Source organism: Grampus griseus, assembly GCF_964374135.1.
Source record: "Grampus griseus genome assembly, chromosome: 21".
Lineage (NCBI taxonomy): Eukaryota > Metazoa > Chordata > Mammalia > Artiodactyla > Delphinidae > Grampus > Grampus griseus.
The window spans coordinates 5617785-5633011 of record NC_139015.1 but is presented as its reverse complement, the minus strand read 5'-3'; the positions used below and the strand labels follow the sequence as shown (position 1 = coordinate 5633011).

General features: G+C 40.4%; 1 protein-coding gene across 4 annotated transcripts in view; it reads left to right on the top strand.

Moving 5' to 3' along the window:
• The window catches only part of WDR17 (WD repeat domain 17), a 79115-nt gene that overhangs the window by 60053 nt on the left and 3835 nt on the right, over positions 1–15227 (top strand). For all 4 annotated transcript variants that reach the window (XM_082680558.1, XM_082680557.1, XM_082680555.1 and 1 more), the window contains 8 exons: positions 1945–2077; positions 2538–2629; positions 3933–4032; positions 4867–5006; positions 8754–8865; positions 11410–11551; positions 11828–11930; positions 13210–13311. In XM_082680558.1, the coding sequence (XP_082536684.1) occupies positions 1945–2077; positions 2538–2629; positions 3933–4032; positions 4867–5006; positions 8754–8865; positions 11410–11551; positions 11828–11930; positions 13210–13311 (924 nt within the window). The remainder of the gene's footprint in view (positions 1–1944; positions 2078–2537; positions 2630–3932; positions 4033–4866; positions 5007–8753; positions 8866–11409; positions 11552–11827; positions 11931–13209; positions 13312–15227) is intronic.

The following is a 15227-nucleotide window of genomic DNA, read 5'->3' as shown; positions in this document are numbered from 1 at the left end:
AGCCCTTGGCACTGCAGGCTCTGCTAAGTCTTCACGTGGCATTATCCTCCGTGCGTTTCTGGGTCCAAATTCCCCCTTTTTAATAAGGATACCAGTCATATCAGATTGAGAGTTTACCCTAATCCAGTACAACCCCGTCTTAACTAATTATATCAGCAAATGAAGTCACACTCACAGGTACTGTGGATTAGGGCTTCCACCACGTATCTTCTGAGGGGGAAACATAGACTGCTCTCTGTTCTGTTCTATTCATTCGTTCCACAGATATTTAGCACTCACTACGTGCCAGTTACCGTAGAGGACTATTTAATGAGTAATTACCTTGCTTCTGGCATTAAAAATGAAGTTTGGTTTTCATTTCACGGGACAGGGTTTAGAAAAAAATTCAACTGTAACTCACGTGTACCCATAAAATCAATCAGAGACTAAGCATGAAATACAGAAGGATTAACGCATTAGCCGTGGGAAAGTGGACCATTCCCCAGCACCTACTCTCCCCAAATAAGTTAAGCATTAGCTAGCTCCAGCCCTCAGACTGCAGGCTCCTTAGACTAAGCTCTGAGAATCCAAAGTAATTCTAAGTTCATGTGTCTTCTGTTGTGTGTACAATTACTACACGATTGTAAATGTCACTGCTCCCACTGAAACCTTAGTAAAGTCAGGTTAGCAGAGGGTATTTATTTCACAAAACAATTTTGTTTCAACCTAAGAAACAACAGTCTTTTTCATTTATCTTTGAAAACCAACACCTGATTTTCTCTGCTCCTTAGTTCACATGGTGGCCAGAAAATCATCTCCCTGCAACTCCTAAGTTCATGTTTTATGCATCCAGCCATTCAGAAAGATCGATCGGCAGTCTCTCAGTCCTATTTCTAAATGCCCAGGAAGAGAATATTGTTTCTAAACAGCTATAACAGGGAAATCAGGGTCAGATGGTAAAAGCCTGGTTGTTAGGGAAGACTCCAGTGACCCCATGAACTGGAGACTGTTAACAGTGATCTAGGCAAACAATAATAAAATTGTTGTTTTATTATTAAATAAAAAAGTGTCTACTGCACCCACCCAAAGGTTGGCAATTGAAATGGAGTTTAATGCAGGTGCCAGCGTAAATTAAATATACCAGATTAGTTCTCAGTAAAACTGAGATTGAATGTTAAGAGTGGCATTAACGAGGTTGGTCACTGAGAAAGTAATGGGGACATAAAACAGGAAAAGAGAAACAGAGACAGACAGACAGTGATGGATGTAGAGAGACAGAGACAGACACATGTATATCCTTCATAATCTTCAAGATCAGGCCTCCGCTCCCCCCTCACATATTGGGAACATTATTTTCCTTCAAGCTACCTTGCCTGGGGCAAAGCTCCTTAACCCTTTCCAGCATATGAGCACAGCAAAAACATAGCCAGTTATGACAGTGAGTAGGGAAAAAATCAAAACAAATAAATTTCATGTTTGTTAAATATAAGTAACAGTGAAATAAAATTTTCTTGAATTATCCTTTTTAATGGTTCTTTAGCTACTTGCATTCAGAGGCTCGCCAGTCGCTGTGCTCACTAAAGCGCTTAAAATTCTGTCTTTAGTGAAGTAGACACCCACGTATGCATTAATCCAATTGAGAGTAGATGTCCCATCACACCTATCTAGGTAACAACTTATCAGAAAGATATATTCCTTATTTTAATAGCTAAGCTACATTAATTTTAAGACCTGAAATGTTCATTGCCTTTAAAATATGAAAATTTGTAGTTTCCTAAGGGGAAACAAGTACTAACAGTGTTTACTATTTCAGGAAACTTTTGTCCTCCTTATGTGATATGATTATAAATCTAGGTCTTTGTGGATTCTGATGCAAATTTTAGAGACTTCAGAGAATCTCAGTCAAACTGAGAACCTTGAAATTACTATGTTATATAAAAAAAAGCTTTGTTGTTATTTTATTAGGAGAGCTGATCAGCTGATCCAGGAAGATAAGGATGATGTCATTCCATACTGCATAGCCACTGGCGATGTGAAAAAATTAGTCCATTTTTTTATGTCACGAGGTCAGCTGAAAGAAGCTCTGCTTGTTGCACAGGTACAAACACGTAACGACACGGGCCGGACACACTGGGAGGGGCGTGTGGGAGGGGGAAGGTCATGTTCACGTGATGGACAGAGTTGTAGATGGCTTGGCTTCTGCCCACCTCCTGACCTTCTTTCTTGGACATTTCAGTCACCCTCTCTTTGCTCTGGCCACACTGAACCTATTTTAGATCTTTAAACATGCAGGCATCTCTGAACTCTGGCCTTTTCTACGCTGCTGAATGTTGTATACACTTGAGCAACTCTAGTAATCATTCACTTGAAGCTTCCTGTTGATACAACAGAGTTCATGGGTTGGTTTTTTTGGTTTTTTTTTAATTCTAAGCCTATCTCCAAATCGTAGTATAAATTTCAAACATCATTTAAATATACTTTGTTCAAAAGAATATTCTGAAATCGGTCCATTATCAACAGGTAGCTACAGATTAACTAAAGATTGCATTAAATTCCAGGCTGCTTGTGAGGGAAATATGCAAACCTTCCATGTTTCAACACCTAAAGGATCTTCTTATTCTGATGATATCTACAAGGAAGACTTTAACGAGTGAGCGATTCATTCTTTGTTGGGGATCAATACTTTTTTGTGGCTGGTTTCCCTTTAAGGCAGTTCATCCTTCTTGGCACGCAGAGGACTTGTCTGTCTCGTGTCCTCAACTGCATTTCTCACCACAGTCATGTTCCGTCACAGCATCCGTCCCTAGACGAGGAGGGAAATGTCAGGCACATAGACACAGCCGCCACACGTCTTATGTAGCTTCCAGAAAAGCAAAAACTGCATTTCAGTACAGAAATTGCATATAAAGCACCTAAATCTTTAAAATCTGATCAAACCTGCTGGGGAGGAGAGGCAGTAAAAGTAAGATGTGCTGTTTATTAATGTTTCACCCTAGACTCAGTGTGGATAACATCTCCCTGACATCACTCAAAATCCATGACACCCTGGTATTAGCATCTGGAACAACATCTAGGTCTCTTGACATATACACACTACTATATATAAAATAGGTAACTAATAAAGACCTACTGTAGAGCACAGGGAACTCTACTCAATACTCTGTAATAACCTCTATGGGAAAAGAATCTTAAAAAGAGTGAATATATGTATATGTGTAATTGATTCACTTTGCTGTACAGCAGAAAGTAACACAACATTGTAAACCAACTGTACTCCAATACAAATGTTTTTAAAAATTAAAAAAAAATGAAATCCAAATACTAACGTTTTTAAAAGAAATAGAAATTAGGATTCGCCAGCCTTTTGACCTTTTTCAAGTCCAGTAATCTACCTTCCTCTGCGTCTTCTCTTAGCTCCTATCATGGCCCTAGGAAATAGGATATTTAAACTTTTGGGACACTTGACAAGTAAAAATGATCACAAAATGTTAGGCAAATAATGTGTTGGGACTAACGCATTTCTTCCTGTTTTTTTGCTGTTATTCTCTGCCATTTCTAAACTTGGCATTTTAAAGATCTAACATTACACCACCCCTGTTCCAGTCATCACCTAAATCTTGAAAAGTTTCTGTTCAACCTGTAATTCTTCTAAGGTTAACTGCCCCTATAGCTGAGGCATAAATTATTCGATGTAGGATGGGAAATTCTGAAAATTTGGCTTTTCTTCTGAAAAGAAGAAAAATTGCAGGGGAGAGCAGGTAGCCTTATCAGCTCATCTGCTAAGAAAGACTGCTTTCCTGATTTTCCCCCCAAATCAGGCTTTCTACCTATACCAAGGATATAAAATTAAATCTTGTTGGATCCCTTAAGCAGCTTGTTATAAAAAGGCATCAGTTCACTTTTATGATGGAGTCCTTGTGTTTATATCCAGTACGTACACTTTTTCTTCCTAGACTCCTGCAGGAAGCCTGCAGAGAGCTGGCGGAATGGTATTTTCAGGATGGCCGGGCAGTCCTAGCCGCGTGTTGCCACCTCGCTGTGGATAATATCGAGGTACATTTCAAAATGGCTCATGTGAATGAAAAGCTCTTAAGATACGTCATGATGTTTGAGGGGGAATAAAACGGTGACTTTCTATGTAAGATCTGGTTTTTGCGTGCTTTCCAAGCCTGAGCGATGACATGCCCAATAAACACAGATAAACTGTACAGGCTATGAGATCTTTTTATTTACCTATTTATTTATTTTTATTACAAGAGACATATTTGTCAAAACCTTACTTTAAGTATTTCATCATATATGAGAAGCAGGAGTGTGGTAAAGGGAAGAGTCACTGGACTTGGACTCAGAATACCTGACTTTTGAAAGCAGTTATTTTTATAGATACTTTAGTATATTCTTCGCAAGTTATGTTTTTGAGGTATTTTTCATTTGAGCCTCTAATGTAATAGGAAACCATTAAGTAAAGATGTGGGTTCTATTTTGCGTGTATCCTTAGCTGTGTTGGCCTTAAAGGATAATTGATAGTCATTGTACAGTATCGAGGAAGATTTTACGAATTTACTTTTTTTTCTGATAGAGGGACTGAAGGACATGTGGCGGATACTGCAGAGAGACTGTTATTAATTACAAAAATGTGAGCAAAGGCTCGAAACTCTTAAATTCTGACCTTATAAAATGTGCTCTGTGTCCCTTTATCAGCTTTTCCATCTGAAAACCGTAGTTGCCCTGACATAAGTACTGTAGACAAATGTTACACTCGGTATTTTATAAGAATAATCGATTATAGGTTAATACAACTTTATCTGCTTCATGAGATGCAGTAGGGGAATGATGAGGCTGCCCAGCATCTATGAAACTGAAGGAATTCTTTTCTCATTGAGCAAGCTGGCTATGGCGTACCTGATTCGCGGAAACGAGCTGGAGTTGGCAGTCTGTGTGGGCACAGTGCTTGGAGAGCTGGCAGGACCCGCAACCCACTATGCCCTCGAGCTGCTGGCGAGAAAGTGCATGATGATTCCAATGTGGTGAGCATTTCTAAAGTCAAAGAATAGTTTCCTAGTGATGGAAGCATTTTTTGAATGTGGTAAGTTGCTCTTGATAAGATGTGTGTTGGGAGAATATAGGAGCTCCCTTTTAGATAAAGATAAGATGTGAGCATGAATTAAGAGTGAGAACTACCGTGGCTATGTAGCGAAATCTGCCATCACTTATTCTGAAGTAGCCCAGTTGTAACGTGTGATATTTCAAACACATAAAGCACCATGAGACAGTAAATGTGCACTTCTTAAGATTATCAGGACCACGCATTCCCACTTCCCATTGCGGAGCACAGGCTCCGGACGCGCAGGCTCAGCGGCCATGGCTCACGGGCCCAGCCGCTCCGCGGCATGTGGGATCTTCCTGGACCGGGGCACGAACCCGTGTCCCCTGCATCGGCAGGCGGACTCTCAACCACTGCACCACCAGGGAAGCCCAACATTCCCACTTTTTAAATTCTGCATGTCTACACTCATTCTTGTCAGATCTTGGGTCTTAGTTTGAGGTTTAGAAAATAAAGTCACTTTTCTAATGGAGAGTAATAATAAAGATGGTATAGCCGGACACTTGGAACAAACTTGGGCTGTGCTGTAAGAGGCAGACCCGGGAGAGTCCCTGGGGGACCTGGAGCTCCAGCTCACAGCAATTCTCCCTCACTTCTCAGGGCAGACAGTCCTTCATCGTGGAGGAAGGAGATGGTGCTGTCACTCACGTGTTTGTTGAATAAAGATGATTTTAGACCTCTGTCTTCTCACGTAGAACCTTGGGAAATTTCTACATAAGCTTGTTTATGAGGACTTTCACGTCTCCCCACTCTACACTCCCTGCACACAGGCCCCCACTCTTACGATGGAGCTATACAGACGCCACTGTTGAACACTACAGATGAGAATCATCGTCATCGCTAGCTAACGCTTCCTTACCGCTCACTGTGCGCCATGCACCGTCGTAAGCACTTACGTGCAACATGCGACAGTTCACTCAGAACTATGCGGTCGATGTTGATTTGCCTCTGGTCTCAGTAATTGGTCGTGCCAGGACTCAAAGCTACATAAACTGGCTCCAGTGTTTGCACTCCTAGCTACTGTCTTAGTCAGCTGGGGCTGCTGTAACAAAATGCTACAGCCTGGGTGACTGATACACAGGAGAAATGTATTTTTCATGGTTCTGGAGAGTGAGAAGTTCAAGATAAACTGGCACATTCGGTGTCTGATGGGAGCTGGCTTCCTGTTTCGTAACTGGCTGCGTTTTTGCTGTGCTCACGTGGTGGAAGGGGTGAGGGAGCTCCCTGTGACCCCTTTTATCGGGGTACTAAATCCCATTCATCGCGGCTCTTCCCTCATGTCCCTATAACCTCCCAAAGACCTCACCTCCTAATACCATCCCGCTGGGGGTTAGATGTCAACATAGGACTTTTGGGGGACACAAACATTCAGTCTATGGCAGCTGTCACACTACGCCGCCCCCTCATCCAGGGCTGAGTCAGAAAAAGAGCAGTGCTTCCCGGACTCCTTTCCTGTTGGATCTGGGGGCTTCAGAGAGATTCGGGAATCTCAGAGTCATTCTAATGTTTACCCATATCTTACAGTGATGTAAGAGCTCCCTCCCCCATCAGAATGGAGTGGTGCCCCACCATCAGTCTCAGACTTAAGTGTACCTAACGCAGGCCATCCCTCGAGAGGACCCAGTGCCGTCTCTCAAGAACTATGGTCGTTGGCTCAGACCCAACCGAAAGCACGAGGTCTAACTCACACTACTTAACCCACAAAGGTGACTGACTGACGCTGTGCTAAAAGTCATCATCTAATTCAAATACAATGTGATTACTCTTTAAAAAGAAGTAAAGGTAAAAAAGTAGCGAAACATGGATATTAAATTTTAAAGAGGTTTCAAAATCTTCCACCTGACTCTATGTCTTATTGCTTTTAATATAAAACAAACTTCTCCTTCCTTTTAACTCCCTCCAAGAGTCCTTTCTTAATATAGCCATAGGTTTGTGCACCAGAAACCAGGATAAAGTTCAAACGCTGAAATACATGCATCTGGCTTTTTTTTTTTCTGAGCGAAATCTAATCCTAATGTAATTTTATAAACCGAGAACACTTCATGTTTTTTTTTTACAGTCACTGGTAAAAGTTTGCTTTTTCTTGGTTGTCATTGCCTATTCACGGTATTCAAATTTATTTTCTTTTTAGCTTTCCATCCACTGGATACAGGTATTATCGAGTTTTATTAAAATCTTCAATTAAAAATTCACATATTTTGTTTTTAGAATACCAACTCTTTACTAAGAAATGATCACTAACTGTTTTTGGTTTATTGCTTTGCAGAATGCCAGTTCATTTATATAGTTTATATAAAACCTAACTACAAAGTAATGAGAACAGTTCCTATAACCTAGGTACAAAATCACTCATGGTCTATATCAGTATATAGAAATATAGACACACATTTTCCCCTACTGGCATACTGAATTTTCAATAAATAGTGAACTAGCCTAAAAAGTAAATAAAATTAGCTAGAATTGCTGTAAATTTCTCTGTGTCAGGATATGATTCTAGGATAAGAAAGTCAGACTTTTGTCTGTAGTTCATAGAAGTTAAAGTAGAATTTTAGCACAGCTTTTTAAAACACTATAAAAGCAAATGATAATTTCGATATTCTCATGGACATGATTAAAAACTGCTATTAAATGTTAGTATCAGAAAACATAAAGTCATACTTTTTATCAAGAACAGATGAATTACTCTAATTTGGAACCTGTAAGAACACTCAAAGATTTACTTGCCCAATGATGATAGAGAATTTGACACGTACAACTTATCCCTATTCCTGTTCTTTACTCAGTGTATTCTGATGAAACATCTCCCTAATATTTTCTAAAATAATTTATTCACTTGAGTGACCAATTTAGATTTTACTGAAGGCTGCGCGAAGAAGGCGGAGGGGGCTTTACTCAGAGCCCACAGCACAGCCGTGGTAACTTCACATTTGGAATACTGTCTAAAGTCATGCGGAATGTCCATCATTTTCTTGAAAATTGAATAATAATATCGTAAGCCATTAAAAATTAGTGATTTCTCTCTTACGAGGCATGAAACCAAAACCTCCTCACCTCCTGATTTTTAAAAATGATTTTATACAAAATATTTTAATGTAAAGCTGTGGAAGTCCACACATTTTTTAAATGTCTGATTTCAAAATGATCTATTCCATTGATTAAATCTTTAGAAAGCAAATCGGGAACCCGCATTTCTGTTCTTTGATTTCCACCTAAAGTTTAAGAAATATGCAGAATACCCATACATCTAAACTTAAAATATCTAAATATCCATTAGCTTCATGCGCTGGAAGGTACAGTTGTCCATTGTTGGCAAGTGTAGCAAAAGTTGGTGAGAATTAGCTTTCACAGAGTCTGCCTTATAATTCGCTCCAAAGAACACGTCTCATACTACTTAGTTTGGTTAGAGAATTATTCTATAATAACAAAATTAATTGTAAATATATAAGGGCTCAGTATTTAGGAATTTCATAATATGTTTTTTCTTCACGTCCTCTGGTTTCTGTAATCTACATTTAGAGGAGTTTCATAACTAAGTAGGAAATTAGTACTGTTTATGTAAATAGAAAAGCAAGGGAGGTGTAATGAGTCTTCTTCCTTTGAAATAGTTCTAAAATGTTATTTTTAGGCTTTTTCTTCCTCACGGAAGTTTCCCCTTTTGTTATGTGAATAGGAATTTGGCCGTTGATCTTCTCCTGATGACTCCTGACAGCGAACTACAGTTAGTAAAACTCTGTGCTTTCTACCCGGGGTGTATCGAAGAGATAAATGATCTTCATGAGAAGGTATGCTGACGATATTAAGTATTCTACTTTGGAATGCAGTGCTGTGATTTCATTAGCTTTAGGTTTGGTCAAATAGTGACGCACACAGAGAAATGAATATACGGTCCCGTCAGAATCCCCTCATAAATACAACAAAAATTATAACAATAAGGAAGAACATTTATTGAGTTTCTACTATACGTTTGGAACTGTTCTAAATTTTCACATCTGTTATCTATCTGTTACTTAATTCTCATGAAACTCTGAAAAGCAGGGGATACTGTTCCTAATTTATAAAGAAAGTGAACTCAGAGAAGGTAAGGAACTTTTTTTTTTTTTTTTTTTTTTTTGCGGTACACGGGCCTCTCACTGTTGTGGCCTCTCCCGTTGCGGAGCACAGGCTCCGGACGCGCAGGCTCAGCGGCATGGCTCACGGGCCCAGCCGCTCCGCGGCATATGGGATCCTCCCGGACCGGGGCATGAACCTGTGTCCCCTGCATCGGTAGGTGGACTATCAACCACTGCGCCACCAGGGAAGCCCGGAACTTTTAACTAGTTAACGGTGGGGTGAGAACTTCAACGTTTGTAACTTCACATCCAAGCCCTTTCCACTTTGCATCTTAAGGTACATGTATGCTAACTTTAAATATAGGCAGTTTAAGATCTTTAAAAGAATCAGCGAAGTATAATAAAATTGGCATGCTTATTCTAAAGTGCTTTTTAAAAATGCTCCATTACGAATACAGGAATTTATATACCAAGATTACATATAAAAGCAATCAAAATGTTCAACAATAGGGAGATTGTATTAATTACAGTATATTTTGGCTGTGCCACGTGGCTTGCGGGATCTCAGCTCACCAACCAGGGACTGAACCCGGGCCATGGTAGTGAAAGCCCAGAATCCTAACCACTAGGCCACCAGGGAACTCCCCTAAAAATTATATTTAAATATTAAGTCATATAGCTTTTGGAATTTTAAGATAGGATAAGAATTACAGGAATGATCAACCTACTCTTCTTATCATATTATGTGTCAGAATGAAATTTCAGTGGGAACCATTTGCTAATTCCCTCTACTCTCAGAACATATAGCAAAGTGAAGAAACTTTTTTCTTTCTAACCAGGCACAGTTCCTAGCACATAGTAGTTGCTCAGTAAATAACTGGCATTCAGTGAATAAAGATGGGGAAACAATATGAAATGTCACATACATGAGAGCTCTTTTAGTTTAGTTTGTTGTAATTTTTTTGAGAGAGTTTGAGGGATCTAAAATATTCAGTTTACTTAAATTTTAAACAACGGAAAATATGAAGCTGTGGAATAAACAAATTGAATAAACCATTTTAGTAACTTACGGGGGTGTAAAAAATAGTGAGAAGGAAATAGAGTGACAAATCTCCAAGGAGAGGAGACAGATGACCTAACTGTGGATAAACCACTTCATCTGCGGTCACAGCACAAAATATTTTTTGCGGCGGAAGCTCCGTCTCAGTGGTTGCCAAAGACTAGTAAGACAGCAGTAAACTATGCCTGTGTTGCTTAGAAACAAACCAACAAACTTTAACACCTAAACTGCACATATCATGAACAAGTCAGAATTTTATCTAAAATTAATTTATAACTTAAGTTAAAATATTGATTTGAGTTGTTAAGTTACTAATTTATAACTTAATTCCTGTCTACGTTATGGAAGCAGAAAAACATGAAGGTGGAGTAGACTCTCAGTTTTAACAGAAAAAAACATTATTTGAAAAGATTGGGAGTGTTGCTTTTCATTTTACAGTAATGAATTCATAGACTCAGATCTCCACTTTGTGGCATTTCGGAATGCCAAAGCTAAAAACGTTGAGAGCTTGTCCTACTCGAAATAAAGTTGCTTTGTCTCAAGGCCAAGTGAAAGTAAATCACTGTGTAGAGAACACGTAAGCATGTACCTTTTATGTTTTCTACATTTAATGTAGTTTTTGAGACTGGTCAGTATATTTGTTCTAAAGTAACTAATTTCAGCATTTCCTGCTCAATTACATTTGCAGGTACTAATTCTAGTGTCACAATCAGGACAATTTACTTCCACCTCTTTCGGGTTTTTTTTTTTGTTTTTTTTGCTTTTTTTTTTTTTTTTGTGGTACGCGGGCCTCTCACTGTTGTGGCCTCTCCCGTTGCGGAGCACAGGCTCCGGACGCGCAGGCTCAGTGGCCATGGCTCACGGGCCCAGCCGCTCCGCGGCATGTGGGATCTTCCCGGACCGGGGCACGAACCCGCGTCCCCTGCATCGGCAGGCGGACTCTCAACCACTGCGCCACCAGGGAAGCCCTACTTTCACCTCTTTTATTAGGTATTTGTGTGATTAAAACTACTGACTCATTAGGTAATACCCTATTTACTGTTATTAGATCTTAAAGATATTCCCATAAGTGTATGCTTTTAGTACAAATTGTTTCATTTACATCTGTTCTCAGCAACTTTAATAAGGAGGCATATTGGAAACATGTAGCACTTAATGCTATTGCTTTTATCGCTATAAATCTTAGTAACAGTGTCATCAAACCAATTATTTTCTAGTGCAAGCTGCCCACAGTAGAAGAATGTGTGCAATTAGCTGAGGCAGCCCGCGCCGATGGCGATATGTTTGAAACTATAAAGTACTACTTGTTAAGTCAAGAACCTGAGAAGGCCCTTCCTATTGGTATTGACTTCATCAAAGGTACGTGTTCAGTTGGTAGTATAGTTTAAAATCTGCTCTTTTATTTGGTATTTTCATTCATATTGATAAAAAGGCTTAAAACCAAGCACTAGCTGTCCTGAATTTAAAGAGGAAAGAGATTGCTGCGTGTTTGGTATCGGGACCTGATTGTGATCTAGAAACTAAAGAAGTAGACAGCGTCGACCAGAAAAGAATCAATTACATAAGTTAAAAATTGGACGAACGAGTTTTAATCCTATTATTTAGAGAATCTTTTATTTGGTTTTATTTTGCCAGGATCCATCAGTAGTTCCAATTGGACTTTGGATACCGTTTACCCCGTTCTTGACCTACTGAGTTATGTTCGTACTGAAAAATTACTCCTGCATACATGTACTGAGTGAGTACTTTTTCTCCAAAATGCGTAACTGAGCTTACGTAATGTTTCGGAATGGCTGTATTGTTTTTTTGTTTTTTTTAAATTAATATATTTTTGGCTGCGTTGGGTCTTTCTCGCTGCGCGCGGGCTTTCTCTAGTTGGCGGCGAGCGCAGGCTACTCTTCGTTGCGGTGCGTGGGCTTCTCATTGCAGTGGCTTCTCTTGTAGCGGAGCACGGGCTGTAGGTGCAGGGGCTTCAGTAGTTGTGGCTCACGGGTTCAGAAGTTGTGGCACACAGGCTTAGTTCCTCCGCGGCATGAGGGATCTTCCTGGACCAGGGATCGAACCCATGTCCCCTGCATTGGCAGGTGAATTCTTAACCACTGTGCCACCAGGGAAGGTCCCGGCTGTATTGTTTTTGGTGTTCAGATCAGGAAATAAGATCATCTTGAACAGATAGGTGCATGTGTAGAAAAATTCCATTTTAATTTGTGTTATCCTTAAGTAAAAATACAGAGGTCAGTTTGAAACAAATAGTGAATCTTAGTGGTCCCATTTCCTAATACCTAGTGTGTTATGTGTATGTACACACAGACACACACATACACACCTGGTTCAAATAGGGCCAATTCGGAGCTTTGGGATGGTTCCGGACCTCATGTCCTCGGTGGTCTGTCTAGTGGTCATATCTCTTAAATCTCCATGTGTGCAAAGCTTACTAGGTTGGGGAAAGAAGTGGAAGTGCTAGAAATTGAAAAATAGACACTATCCTTGAATTCAAGTATCATTTAAGGACATTGTTATCCATGTAACTAAAATCCCGAGACCACATATATTTATACTAGAGGCTTTGGGCTATTTTTGTTGCAATGCCGTGTGGAAAAGATGGTGCAGAGCCTGTGAAACTTTGGCAAACTTCCCCAGCTGGGTGTGCAGGAGGTGTTCTCTGCCGTCCCCTGCAGTCTGTACAGTATGCCAGGAATCCGTCAGTCCGACCCAGTGCATCACTCGGGGAGAAATTACATGAAGGAACAGACAAGGAAGAGAGAAAAACAAGAAGGCAGAGTTAAATATTACTTAAAGACTTTTATTTCAAAATACAATTTATGTTATTGTGTACATGTCTGAATAGGAGTTAACTGATGAATAAAACATCTTCAAGTTTAGAAAACTTTCTAAGCATATTTTGCTATAAATGTCACCCATCAAAATATAGAGCCACAAGTAGAATAACTGTATATGAGAGGAATGTTCTTACCTCAAGTTACGGAATCTTTCAAAATAAATATATTCTCTTTTAGAGCTCGAAATGAACTGCTGATACTATGTGGGTACGTTGGTGCTTTGCTGGCTATCAGAAGACAGTACCAAAGCATCGTCCCGGCACTTTATGAGTACACGAGGTAAGAGCAGGTTCTCTTCTACTGTGAAATTAGAGAAGTACCTTTCACTGAGATGGTTAGTGTCTAAGTGCATCATAGAAGCAACGAATACATTTTGCACTCATCCATGTATTTATTTACTAAGCATGTGCTTCATAATAAAGCAGCAGTAAACGATATGAATTAGCAGTGAACTGGGGTGTAAATAATAGAAATCCTAATTCTAGCTTAAACACTAAGGGTTCCTGGTCTTACGTCAAGACACTCGAGGTAGGCATTCTCAGGCAGATTCCATCAAGGATCTGGATTCTTCGCTGCTTTCAACTCCAACATTCTTGGCTTCCTTCCTCTTGCCTGAGTGACCCAAGGTTACCAGGTAGTTCCCAGCCCTCTGGGTATTAGGTCTACATTCGAAGCAGAAGGAGTGATAAGGGTGAAAGGATGGAGACCACAGAGGGCAGGACCCTTTGACTCAGGAAGGAAAGTCTTCCTTAGGGCTGTGCATCTGCAACCCACTGGCCAGGACGGTGTAACCCTACTTTCCAAAGAAGATGAAAAACTGTGTCTTTTAGCTTTCCCATCTCTACAGTACAAAAGTGCGAAGCATATTGTATTCAGGTATAACCTACCTGCCAAACTCCTGTGTTTTCTCACAGCTTGCTGACCATCGGCCATTGTGCTTAAAGCTTGTCGTACTCAAAAATAAAATCCAGTGCCCCCGGGGGGAGGTCTGGTGTAGCTGTGGGCCTGACCAGGGGGCACAGAGATTCCTGCTGTCAGGGCGCTCAAGGAGAGACCTACGCAGGCAGCATGACCACAATTCGAAAGTAACTTTTAACAATATTTAGAAAATATATTGTAAGAACACTAGGATGTATCACATGGAATTAATATTATTTAATGAGCTATGTTCAGCTCTATATGACTTTGGTAATGAAAAAGAGAAAATGGTCCCTTGAAAACATATCACCAATGCAAGGAAGGCATTTTATTCCTAAGGCAGGAGAGACTTGGGACAGTGTGGCTGGGTTAGAAACGTGTTATCCCAGAGAGAGGAACGCGAGCTCCGGGACCTGCCTATACTCTGTCCCTCAGAACCCACCCTCTCACCTCTGTGCGGACGACTCACCCTTCTGTAGGCAGGTACAGCGCCTGGCTGGACGCCCCGCAGCTCGCTAACCTCAGTGCGCTCAGAATTAAAGCCATCTTCCTTCTCACATCTATTCCTCCTGGGTTCGCTCTTTCTTCTGATGATGTCATTATACTTCTGTCGTCCAGAATTAAATGCTCAGGTTCAGGGTTAGGTGTTCTTCCTCGCTGTCAACATCCAGTTATGCAGTAAGTTCCCACACCTGCACGTTTCTCATTCTCTGGGACCCACACTTACCGTCTTCACTAACTGTCCCCTATGGTAGCCCTTCCTCTAGTCACCCTACCCCCGCTCCTCCTGTCACCCCTACAACAGTTGCATTAGCCTCCCTGATGGTGAGACTCCCCACTAGTGAACAGATAACATTTTAGATCCTTAGTCTTATTTGAAATTCCACAGAAGTCACATTCCATCCTTATCACCCACTGTGTCCTTCTACGTGTTCTCTGCTCCAGCCAGAGTGAAACCCTTGTGATTCCCCGTGTACACATGTAAGCTTTTCTCTGGTATTTTCACAGTGCTCTGTCCACCTAGTTACCTGGGTTTTTCTCCTCACTCTTTAACAGTGCTCTATCTACAGTAGATCATCAAAAACTACTGGGCAGACAAAGTACTACCAAGTGCAGAACTGTAGACAGGGAAACCATAGGATTTAAAGAATTTGTTTTGGAGCCAAGTTACATTATCAATAAAAAATTTTTAAGTCAATAATTTGAGGTTAAAAAAAAACAAGCTACCAACTGATTTGAGATAATATTACTGAAATGTTAGGGGTATGTGTGTGGGG